Raw genomic sequence first — 13,135 nt, 5'->3', positions numbered from 1 at the left:
TATACTAGCGTAGATGTACCAATGGTTAAAATATCAAAACACTGTAGTTCCATACAGATTGGTTAATAGTAGCTGCAATTAGGATGATTGATAGTAATATTAAATTAAGATGATTGATCCCAGCACATACATTTATTTCAGAAGTCACTTAAGCTCTGAGCTTCCCAGACATTTTTCTGGTCTAGGCACCATGCTATAGGACTGAGGTACTTGCTAAAAATATCCTGTTATTTATTTCAGGTATTGGAAGTTGTCTCTGGGTTCGAGTTCCTAGGGTAGGAAAGGGAACTAATCAGCTGGGCTCAGGAAGTTATGTTCTACATACTTCCAGAAGAAATGCCTGACACGTAGAGCTGGAGATGGCTGCCTGGAGCCACAGGCATAGACAGAGCATATCCCTTCCTAATGTGAAACAATACTTCAGGGAAGTTTAAGCTGTTTTTCCCTTTTTTGATAATATATCACTTGCTAGTAGGTGGTCCCCCCTGCACATTGTAGAGAGGGCTGGGGGGAGGGAATTCTGCTTGGGACCTAATTTAATGGCCAGAAGAATGCAGGCTTGGACAAGTGATGGTGTGAGCCCTCTCTGTCCTTTACCCCCTCTTCAAAGCTGGCCTCCATTAGAGAAACCTCCCCAAAGCACTTCTTCCTTCTACTCATGGTAGAAGTTGTCTGCTCTTCAAGTTGTCAGGGCTGACCTATCCTAGTCAAGAGTCTTTTACCCCTTTGGGCAAGGTAAGCCCTGAGCACTTTACTTTTTCCTTGTTTCTTTCTCAGTTCTTTTGTCCCATCCGGTAACTTGGCTTTAGTCAATTTCTGCCTCATGGGCGACAACTGGCTGTCTCCTGTGTGGCCTTTCCAGATATGTAGCCTTATCCTACTCCCTCAGTGTAGTAAAAGGGACCAAAGACACATGCCTCTGATTCCAGGATCTAATTTCCTCACTACTTATCTTACTCCCACTTGTGTTCTTGTGACTCGTGTGCTTCTGGCACTGTGGCATGTCCTGACTGATGGCAGGAGAAAAGAGAATGACAAGACAGAAGTGGAAGTCTCAAGAATGGTCATGAGAATTAAAAGCTGAAACCCAGTGGGGTGGGGTAAAATCACTGTCTTCTTCATTGCCGTCCCGTTTTGTTTAGCTGCGGGGAGCCAAAAAGTTGCTTAACCCAGTCCAAGAGAGATTTCCAAAACTCCAGGTCAGTTCTGGACTGACTTAAGAACCAAAGCCTTAAGAATCAAAGTAGGGCAGGATATTGTTTTGGAAGATGGAGTAGGGATGGCAAGAGCATCAGATAAGGATTTAGGCTAACCTTGAGGGAATCTCTTATGTGATGCAAAGATGATCAGAAAAATGGTCTAGACCCTGAATATTGTATTGCTCCCATGCCTTAGTTGTCACAGGACTCATATGTCAGACAGGGAAGCCCTGGGAACCTAATGCTGGACTCAGCACCTGGAGAGTGTGAACTTCTTAAATATTCCAGAGTTGAAGAAACTTGAATATATGTTGTCTTACAGGAATTGAATTTTATACTAAATGATGGGAGATACTAAAAGATAATACCCTATTTTTTAAGAAGTAAAAAGCCATTAATATTTGCAATAGTCCAAATCTTTAGAGACAGAGAGAACATTAAGAATGGAAGGTAGAGAGGCGCCTGGGTGGCTCAGTTGTTAAGCGTCTGCCTTCTGCTGAGGTCATGATCCCAGGGTCGTGGGATCGAGTCCCACATCGGGCTCCCTGCTCAGCGGGAAGCCTGCTTCTCCCTCTCCCACTCCCCCCTGCTGTGTTCTCTCTCTCGCTGTGTCTCTCTCTGTCAAATAAATGAATAAAATCTTTAAAGAATGGAAGGTAGAGAGTAGAGAATGGAGAGTAACGGGTCATGGTTAAAGGATTTCTTTTAGGGGTATTAAAATGTTTCAAAATTAGGGATGCCTGGGTGGCTTAGTCAGTTGGGTCTCTGCCTTCGGCTGAGGTCATGATCCCAGGGTCCTGGGATCAAGTCCTGCATCAGGCTCCCTGCTTAGCAGGGAGCCTACTTTTCTCCCTCTGACTGCCGGCCCCTGCTTATGCTCTCTCTCTCTCAAATAAATAAATAAAATCTTTAAAAAGAAATGTTCCAAAATTAGATTGTAGCTATAGTTACACAACTCTCTTAAGAACGTTGAATTGTATTTTTTATTTATTTTTTAATTTAATTTAATTTTTTTTTAAAGATTTTATTTATTTGACAGAGAGAGACACAGTGAGAGAGGGAACACAAGCAGGGGGAGTGGGAGAGGGAGAAGTAGGTTTCCCCCGGAACAGGGAGCCCGATGCTGGGCTCGATCCCAGGACCCTGAGAGCATGACCTGAGCCGAAGGCAGGCGCTTAACAACTGGGCCACCCAGGCGCCCCTTGAATTATATTTTTTAAATGGGTGAATTATATCTCACTGAAACTGTTAAAAAGAAATACATTTTTTAAATTGAAAAAGATGAAATTTGAGAATTATAGATGATTGGCTCATTCTGATTCCTTAGAAAAATCAAGAATAAATTATTAGACATAAGGGAGACATTTAGACAAGAATGTAGTGATCTTTGAGAATCTGTAGGCATTACTAAGAACAAGTTACCAAACAAAATACACCCAGGATCTAGTGTATTGCTCTGTTCTGTTCACTTGTCTGATTATATTCTCTCTCTCTCTCTCTCTCTCTCTCTCTTTTTTCCCCACTGGAACAGACTTCTAAAAGTTTTCATTTTGTGCTCTGCTGCTATATCACTTTCCAGTAGCCGGCTGACAGAGACTCCCTTCTCCTACAGTTTATCTTCCGATATATCACCTCAGATTCTCCGTACGTCCTATCTTGCAGAAAGTGGTCACTTTCCTATTTGTAGAATTACAGCAATTCTTTTTTAGACTCCAGTTAAGTCCACAGGTGTTCAGAATGATTTGATAGCTATCTAGCTGAATTCTAGGGACTAGACAAAACTAGGGTCCCCTACTCCTCTGCCATCTTCCTCCCTCCCTCCCAAAACTTCTTTTATTTATTTATTTATTTATTTATTTATTTATTTATTTATTTTTGCTGCTTATGTGTTTTTATTTTGTTTCATATTGTGTTGTGTTGTTTGCTTTTTTTTTCCTTTTTTTTTATTCTTATGTTAATCCCCATACATTACATCATTAGTTTTAGATATAGTGTTCCATGATTCATTGTTTGTGCATAACACCCAGTGCTCCATGCAGAACGTGCCCTCCTCAATACCCACCACCAGGCCAACCCATCCTCCCACCCCCCTCCCCTCTAGAACCCTGTTTGTTTTTCAGAGTCCATCGTCTCTCATGGCTCGTCTACCCCTCCGATTTCCCCCCCTTCATTCTTCCCCTCCCGCTACCTTCTTCTTCAAAATTTCTTTTCCTAAAAGAAAGCTATATACTCTTTATTTTCTTTGCTGAACAAAACATGAAGATCCAGACATAAGTTCGTTATCCTCTTACACCTGGCTTATATATGAATTATAGATTTAATTATATATACTATTACTTCCAATTTCCCTATCTAGCGTTAAATTCTCATAATAAAATAGTTTGAGAAACAGAATTGCTGAGTCTTAATAATTTTTAAGGGATCTGGCTTATATTGTCTCTTTGTGGTATTATGTTTTTCTCTCCTAGTATGGTCTGTTATAAAAGGAACAATGCATATATATTTAATTTGAGGGGTATATACAATTTACAGAAATTCAGATCCTTTTTCTCATTCCAGATATTAACATGAAAATTTAGTCTCCTTTTAGTGTAGGGTTACTTAGATCCTACTCCGCATATCCTCCCTGATTACATGCATTCTTTTATTAAATAATATTATTGACTACTCTGTGCCAGACACTGAGATAGGCACTGGCAATATAAAGATAATTAAGACATATATCTGTAGCTTGAAAGCAACTTAAACATCTATTGGGACGGTACTGGTTAAATAAAGTGCAGTACATTTAATAGTAGACTATTCCTCAAATGATAAAAATAATGAAGTTTATTTTATACTGGTATGGTACAGTCTCAAAGCTTTGTTGTTCAGGGGCAAAATATAAGGGAATGTATATACTATATGACCACTTGCATAAGAAAAAAATATATGTATACATACATACATACATATACCTGTTGGACTAGATTAACTGTGGAAAAATTCAGAAGAAACTGTAACAAGGGCCTAGGAAAAAATTGGATGACTGGAGGACAAGGGTAGAGGAGGGAAACTTATTTCTCATTGTATACTTTTCTGAGCCTTCTGTATTTTGAATGGTATTCATTAATTCCCTATTCAAAAATAATAAATTTTAAAAGAAAAATGTAGTCCCACCCTCAGAAACCTTAGCATACAGGCAAGACAGATATATAAGAAATAATGTAATAATAAATATATATATTGTGCACTATGGTAAAATATGTACCTGAAAGAAGGGAGAGGTCATTTTTCTCTAGAGCAGCAATGGATGGGAGGTCAGGGAGTGCTTCATAGAGGAGGTTACTTGAGGAGTAGTAATAGATTAAGGGTTGACTGGTTTCTCCCTGACACTCTGAGGAGGGGCAGCAGCAACATAGTTATAGACAGAAGACATAACCATCTCCTGGAACCTGCTAAACTTACATTTACTACTACAGAACCCAATGCTAATTCTTGGTATATCTGCCAGCTCCATTTCACCAGCATCTAAACTATATACATTTCTCACCTTTCCTCTTTCAGTCCCTCCCTCCCTCTCCCTTTCTACCCCTCTTCCTCTCTACCCCTCTCCCTCTCTCCCTGTTTCTCTCTTTTTTTGGTAAGATAAGGGTATGTATATCAACAAATTATGATTCAGTTGCAATTACATTAATTTTTTTATTGGGCAAAGTTGTTGGAGGTAAACCCAAACTCTGTTATTGAAAGAAATATCAGATGTTGCTTAGAGTTGTATGTTAGCACACATTTACAATAATATACCTTTTGTCTGGGCATGCTCACATGAACAATCTTCCCATAGGTGGCAGAGTTACTTCTTTTGAATGGAGCTGATCCATTACTTAGAAGTGATGGTGGAAAGTGTCCTTTGGATGAGGCCAAAGATTCATGTATGAAGCGTCTCCTTGAGAAATATATTCCTAAACACCAAAAACCAGGTAAGATTAAACTGCCCTGTTATATCTGTTTATCATATTCATAGAGAGTTACAGAAATTGAATCTAGAATTATAGAAATTAAGTTTCTTTTCCTTCTTAGTTTTGAGAAAATCCATCCAGTGGTGTCCTTGCCCCATTCCTTTAATAAAGCACACTGACTTGTTTGCAAGTGCACATAATGGTAGGACTCTAAAAGAACAAAGAGAACAAAGAGAAATAATATCAAATGTACTTTTCACTGGTGCTTTGCATTGCAAACAGTTAAGAAAACTTTTATAAAGTTCTTTTTTTCCCTTACAATTTTTTGGCTGAATAACATGATATGATGTAAATTATATTTGGCTGTATCTTTCTCGATGAGTATGGCCAGGATTGTTTATTTCCATTTCTATTCCCTAACAATCTTTTCTTATGGCTGTATTTTTACCCTGTCATCCATTACACTGGTAAAAATTGAACTACAGGGCGCCTGGATGGCTCAGTTGGTTAAGCGACTGCCTTCGGCTCAGGTCATGATCCTGGAGTCCTGGGATCGAGTCCCACATTGGGCTCCCTGCTCAGCAGGGAGTCTGCTTCTCCCCCTGACCCTCCCCACTCACATGCTCTCTCTATCTCATTCTCTCTCTCAAATAAATAAATAAAATCTTTATTAAAAAAAAAAATTGAACTACAAAAGAACTCGATTTATGGTTGTCAATAAGAAGAATTTACATATATGGCACTTTCTTTATATTCTCCTTAATGTGTCTGTTAGATTTTTGGTAAGATCACAGCATTCTTCTGCTCAAGACCCTGCAGTGGCTCTCCATTTAATCTAGAAGAAATGTCAGTATCCTTATAGTGGCCTACAGGCCCCTATATCAGCTCTCCACCCTAATTAATTTCTTCTCCTACCATTCTCTACCTCTGTCACTAGACTTCAGTCACACTGGCCTCCTTGCTGTTCTTCAGATGGGCCTCCTCCACCTCCTTCAAGTCTTAGTTCAAATGTGATCTTCTCAGGGAGGCCTAGACCATCCTAGTTAATACTGCTGCAACCTGCCTCCTTCCCACCCTCACTGTACTAGTTATCTATCACTATGCAACAATTACCCAAAATTTAGCATCTTAAAACAACATTTATTATCTCTCAGAGTTTCTGAGGATTACAAGTCTGAAAGCCTTTCAAGTGAGTAACCAGTTCTGGATCAGGGTCTCTAATGGGTTGCAGCCAAGCTCTTAGTGAGGGATGGTCATCTCGAGGCTCAGCTAGGACAGGAAAATCCACTTTCAAGCTCACTCACATGGTTCTTGGCAGGCCTCAGTTCCTCACTGCTTGTTAGCTAGAGGCTTCAGTTACTTGCCACATGAGCTTTTTCCTTAGGCCTGCTGACAGCCTGGCAGCTGGCTCAGAGCAAGTGATCCAAGAGAGAGAAGGCACCCAAGACAGAGGCCACAAGCTTTCTGTAACTTAATCTTGGAAGCGATATACAACCAGTTCTGCCATATTCTATTTGTTCTAAGTAAGTCACTAAGTCTGGGAAGTTCTACCTTTTGAAAGGAGGAGTATCAAAAATTTTATGAACATATTATTCAAACTGCCACACTCATTCCAATCCCTCTTACCCTACTCTACTATTCTATTTATCCTTTTCCCATAGCACTTAACACCTTTTAACACATTGGACAGTTTGTTTATTTTTTATTCTCAGTCTTTCCCCAAGAATCTAAGCTCCATGAAGGAAAGGATCTTTATTTAGTCTGGTGATGAGTACTAAAATGCCTTGTATACAGTAGGCATTCAGTAAATATTTGTTGAATAAGTAGTGTGTTAGTCCTTTTAAACACAACAAACAAAACAAATTCTTTACCTTCAAGAGATGTGTATGTGCTTCATTCAATTTTATTAAACTATATTTTATATTTTTAAATATTTATGTATTTGAGAGAGAGAGAGCACGAGGCAGGAGCAGAGGGAGAGGGAGAAGTAGACTCCCCGCTGAGCAGGGAGCCTGACATGGGGCTCTATCACAGGGCCCCGGGATCATGACCTGAGCTGAAGGCATATGCTCAACTGACTGAGCCACCCAGGCACTCCATTAAACTATATTTTAATAAAATTTTCCCTAAAGAGGTAACTGTTTAAATGCTATTGACTAAGGACTAAGACTTGGATTAAAACAGCCTACTTTAGAGGGGAAGAATGAAGGGGGGGAAATCGGAGGGGGAGACGAACCATGAGAGATGATGGACTCTGAAAAACAAACTGAGGGTTCTAGAGGGGAGGGGGGTGGGAGGATGGGTTAGCCTGGTGATGGGTATTAAAGAGGGCACGTTCTGCATGGAGCACTGGGTGTTATGCGCAAACAATGAATCATGGAACACTACATCAAAAACTAATGATGTAATGTATGGTGATTAACGTAACAATAAAAAACAAAAACAGCCTACTTTATAATAAAGAGATAACATCATTGATAATTAAAGTCCACCAAGAGGTAATTAATTAATGGTTCTTTAGAACAAAAGACTTCTTCCCCTTTAGCCCAATCTCATCAGAAAATAAGAGGGACAGACTCCACCTTGTTGAGGCCAGGTCTATAAAAGCACATTGAGATAGATTATTATATTCATATTTATATAAACTGTATAGATTATTGCACCCATATTTACATTTCAAGCTATATGAAAAATTGCAGATATTCAGTTGGAGGCAAAAGTATGTGTATTTTTATGTTTTTTGTTTTGATAATCTGATTAATTGCTTGACTTCTCTATTTTATGGTAGCATGCATTGTTTTGCTCTGCTGAGAGTGCTTTCTCCAGCATTTTAGCCCTTTCTCCAAATCCAGAATCTCCTGTTCACCATTGCCCACTTCTGACCTATACTTACCCAAGGGAATTTCATTCAGGGAAGGAATCCCAAGCCTTTCTTCTTAGGAGTTAGCTCCCACTCTTCTTTAGGGAGGCAATTTATGAGGTGGGCTGGATTATCGTGCTTCATCAGGTGGTTTGAATATTTCTTAAGTTTGAACTTTCAAAGTCTGTCATTAATTATCAGCTTACTTATCAATATAAATGAAAAAATTAGTTTACTTAAATAAAGAATATCAAACAGAGTATTTGTTTTTAAATTTCAGTTGAAGAGCTTTTAATTACGGGAATGATGGATAAAGGACCTTCCTCATGCAATATATATTTGGTGCTTTTCTGTTGTAGAGTACAATACATCTACTTTGGTATAGGACTAGAGTTCATTCTTACTAATTTTATAGCCTGGGGTAAATTAACACTCTCAGTTTTCTCATCTGTAAATGTGGGCTTATAATATCTACTCCTCTACCTACATATCTGTGGGATTGTTATTGTGAGGATTAGAGTTGATGTATGTAAAATACTTCAATACAGTATCTTACATATGACAGAGCTTGGAGCAACAGAGTGAAAAGAATTACAGCTACGTCACTAAAATTCACCACTTCAGAATTTATATCTGTGTAGTTTTTTTTTTTTTTAAGTTGGTTATAATAGAGCATATAGACTCTTAAAACTGAGATGGGCATGAAGGAGGGCACGTGGTGTAATGAGCACTGGGTGTTATATACAACTGATGAATAACTGTGCTCTACATCTGAAACTAATGATATACTATATGTTAATTAATTGAATTTAAATAAGATGAATAGAAAAAAAAAAGATGTTAGTTGAAAGATGCTTTCTATACAGAAAACAAAACAAAGTGAGAGGGGAGAAAAGCCCCTTTCTTGCTTCCAGATTCTCTTAGGAACCATTCCCCAAATGGTGGTTCCTGTAAAACATTCTTCTGCTTTTTTATTTAAAACATTTTTTTTATTTATTTATTTTTAAAGATTTTATTTATCTGAGAGAGAGACAGAGATAGCGAGAGAGAGCAAGAGTGGGGACGAGAGGAAGAAGTAGGCTCCCCACTGAGCAGGGAACCAGATGCAGGGCTCAATCCCAGGACCCTGGGATCATGACCTGAGCCAAAGGCAGATGCTTAGCCCACTGAGCCACCCAAGTGCCCCCTGCTCTTCTATTTAAGAACCAAAGTTAGGAGAAGGCACACAGTCCTTTTTGCTCTTGAAAAATAATAATAACAAAATTAATGATGAAGCATTTTCTTTGTGCCAAGAACTCCTCTAAAGTCTTTACATGGATTATCTTATTTAATCCTCATAACAATTCTATAAGATAAGGACTGTTACTACTTTGATTTTATGGAGCTGAGGCAGAAATACTAAGAAACTTAACCCAGGGTCACCCAGCTGTTAAGCGAATGAGTGACGATAGAAACTCAGGAATCGGTTCCAGAGACTGTGCTCCCAGCTCCTTTGCTTCGTTGAAGGACATTCTGTGTGTCAACTCTCCTGCATGAGGTGTATAGGTAAATGCCAAGCCTCATTATGTACATTATAATTTGATTGCTGTCATGAAAACTACTCCCAAGAAATAAAATGTTCTTTTTCCCAGCTACATCCCTGTTAAAATATTTTTAAATTTCTAGTTCATAATGTATTTAAAGAATTTTCATTCATTTATTCCTTCCTCTATTAAATAATCATTGAATACCTCCTATGTGCAAAGCACTGTTTCTAGGTTTTTATCTTTTGTGGCCAAATGCATATGTAGGTAACTAATTCCACCTCTAGTATTTAAAAGAGACACTAAAGTACTTTTTTTTTTTTATTATCAACCTAGGTATATTTTATTCAAACCGTCTTTTTTTGTCTTACTCATTCTCAAGAGCAACCTTTTCCCTGCATGTATGTTTCACTTTTAAGAGAATGAAGCATTCAGGGACGCTTGGGTGGCATAGTTGGTTAAGCGACTGCCTTCGGCTCAGGTCATGATCCCAGGGTCCTGGAATCGAGTCCCACATGGGGCTCCCTCCTCAGCGGTGAGCCTGCTTCTCCCTCTGCCTGCCGCTCTCCCTGCTTGTGTTCTTTCTCTCTGACAAATAAATAAATAAAATCTTTAAATAAATAAATAAATAAAGAGAATGAAGCATTCAAACTAGAACCTTATTAAGCAGACATATTAGGAAATGATAATCCAGTAAATTATGAAAGAATCTTACTTTCTAAAAGTAGTTTGCTAACAGTTGTGTTTCTGGATGTATCTATGGGGAATGTTAAAATAGTGAGTTTATTGCCAGCCTTTGGTATTACTTTGTTGGAGCCATATTGCTTTTCCTACAGAAATGTTTTCTGCTTTCTCAAGATAGTATGGGGCTTCTAAAACATAGGAGAACTATCAGTTATAGAATGTTATATGTGCCAATTTGAATGGAAAATGTTTGCATAATTTCACTTACTTCTCTGGTTTTCTCAGGGCAAAGGACAGGTGGGTTTTAGAAATCTAGAGTCTGACCACTGGAGGCTATTTTCTTTGATTTTCTCTTTTTGTTTACAGCTCAAAAGAACAGCACCGACCCATTAGACATAGAGGATGCACACCAGCACAAGGTATAGCTCTGTTTAGCAATAAACATGTTTATGGAATGAACCTGCTGCTTATTTTATAGATAATCAGAGTGGAAGGAAAGATGCCGAAGCATTCATTCATCAGGAATAGTGACTTCACCTTTACTTTTAAGAAACTTAAGAATAATTACATGAGAATCAGAGGGTTCTGGGCTGTTAGTTTGCGAAGCAATTGAGTAAATATAGCTTGTCTCAGCACACTGACGTATCAGTAGCCATTTCCTTTGTCCTCCTCTTCATGGAGCCAGGAGGTTTATCAACCATGTCGAATTTCCTCTGGCCTAAGCACAGTACAAGAGCCAAAGGTGTTGATCCATTCCTTCAAATTTTATATGGTGGGCAGTTACTCTTCATCTGGTGCTTGAGTTGTGGTGAGAGAGAGGAAGTGGTGTCCCTGTTTTAATCTTAGCAGCCCACAATAATTTTTTCATGCAGATCAGTTTGGGAGCATATCTCTCTTCTTGTTTTTAAATTCCTTCTTCTGCTGCCCTACCTATAGTCTGTCACAGACACTAGATGAAAGAACTCTCTTAATTCTAGCTGTATCTATATAACAATTAGGAGAGGAGAGGGTCTTGAAAGCATTCTTGTTTGATTATGCTTAAAGCCCATAAAAATTAAGTAGATTAAATTTTTTTTATGCTTAATGAGATTAATACTGCTAAATACTGGCAAAAACAAATTAAAATGTGAAGCAGAAAATACAGATTAGTACACATACTGAGTCTTAGTCTACTACATTTGCCTTTTTCTATTAGTCTTTTTAAAATATCAGGTTGTATATATCCCATCAGGCCCTGTGGTTAGATCAAATCACAAAATTGAATGGAGTAATGGTTTGATTTATCAATATCCTGAATTAATTGAGTATAGAACTACAGCTGAAAATTAAAGCTAACTATATGTTTTATTTCTTTAGAAACCAAAATTCAGTTCTAAAAATCTCATTGGGTTTGTTTGTAATGAAAATTCCAACAGACAGAAGTCAGAACTTGAAAAAGTTGATAAAGAAAGTAAAGGAGGATTATTTATAAATAAAGAAGATGTATATGAACCTTACCAAAAAGATTCCAAAGACACAAAATTTGGTAAATCCAAGCATAAACAATCAACTCTTAACCAAATACACTCTACTAGGGGACTCAGAAAGAAGAGTCTTCAGAATGTCAAAGGTCCTAACACAAATGTGTCTAATGATAAAGGAAGAAGAAACACACAACATAAAAGAACTCAAGTGGATGATGCAAAACAAGAAATACACATTCCAAGAAAGATAATACCTCTTTCTTCTGTCAGAAGAAGAAACAGATTGGTTAATGGTCAGCAAGATAATCTCCAAGCCTTTGATGACCTTCCAGAAAAGTCACATAAACTTTTTAGCCCACCTCTGTCAAGCCTGAAAAATGGATTAGGTAACAATATTGAGGCTTGTTCAATTCCCAGAGAGACACATACCCAGAGCCTAGATTTATCAGATAATCAAGAAATAAAATTCTCAGAATCCACTGACCAAGAGGAAGCTGTTCTTTTCTCAGGACTTTCCTTACAGAAAGAAATCAAGTTACCACTTGTTACTACAGATCAGCAGTCTCACACTCACCAAGAACAGCAGCACATTAGCCCTGATAAATCCCCTGAAAACAGTAACTCGGGTCAAAAAGGTGAGAGCCTTCATAAGTGGGAACATTCTTTTGCATCCTTTATAAAGGAAAATTTTAATAATGATGAGGATGATTGCTTTACCTCTGAGAAGACTATAGCATGTAAAAGACCGGTGTGTTTTACAGGTTGCAAAAACCACTGTAGTTATAACGAGAATATAACAAATAGAGAAGAAATGGATTTTCATCAGTTTTTCCCTTCTGAAAACCATTTTTCACAGGAAAATGAATTAAAAGCATACAGTCTAATCATACTTCCACAACAGGAAGCTGTTAATCTTTCTGATTCAGATAATACAATAGGTCCTGAACAACATATTGCCAATTATGAGCAATGCGCATGTGAAACTTCTTTTGATCACTCACATGGCAATCCTGAGCATACTTCCCTAGCTTGTCCAAGAACATTTTCAACACAGGAAGCTTCAAAGTTGACTAGTCATGTGAAGCTATTCAAAAGGTCTCAAGATTTTAGCTCCAGAGCACCGACTCCTTTAATGGATCAAACAGATACACATATTGTGGAAAAGGTAAATGAGGGAGAAGACACTAAAAGGAATTACAATGATGAAAGCCAGAAAACAAGTTCTTCAAATAGGCCTTCATCCACAGTTGTTAATTCTCAAGTAATAGAAACAACTACAGTTAAAAAAAGGAAACAAGATCTTCCAGAGAGCAAAACCATACATGATATAGTTTTTTATTCCACTGACAATACCAGTAAAGAATTGGCCAACATCTCACAACTTAGACAGAAAGAAGAAAAGGAAATTTCTCATAAACCAGGTATTAGTAGTATATTGCTTGCTTTGTACACATCTCCTGTAGATTTA

At 38.0% G+C, this 13,135-nt stretch overlaps 1 protein-coding gene across 1 annotated transcript in view; it reads left to right on the top strand.

Annotated features, from left to right (window-relative positions):
• The window catches only part of ANKRD31 (ankyrin repeat domain 31), a 140,655-nt gene that overhangs the window by 60,906 nt on the left and 66,614 nt on the right, over nucleotides 1-13,135 (top strand). The window contains exons 12-14 of the mRNA XM_035015066.1: nucleotides 5,023-5,158; nucleotides 10,571-10,623; nucleotides 11,561-13,088. Of these exons, the coding sequence (XP_034870957.1) occupies nucleotides 5,023-5,158; nucleotides 10,571-10,623; nucleotides 11,561-13,088 (1,717 nt within the window). The remainder of the gene's footprint in view (nucleotides 1-5,022; nucleotides 5,159-10,570; nucleotides 10,624-11,560; nucleotides 13,089-13,135) is intronic.

Source organism: Mirounga leonina, unplaced genomic scaffold, assembly GCF_011800145.1.
Source record: "Mirounga leonina isolate KUSES-001 unplaced genomic scaffold, KU_Mleo_1.0 Mir_168, whole genome shotgun sequence".
Lineage (NCBI taxonomy): Eukaryota > Metazoa > Chordata > Mammalia > Carnivora > Phocidae > Mirounga > Mirounga leonina.
Note: the sequence above shows the minus strand (reverse complement) of the source record. Positions and strands in the feature narration are given on the sequence as shown.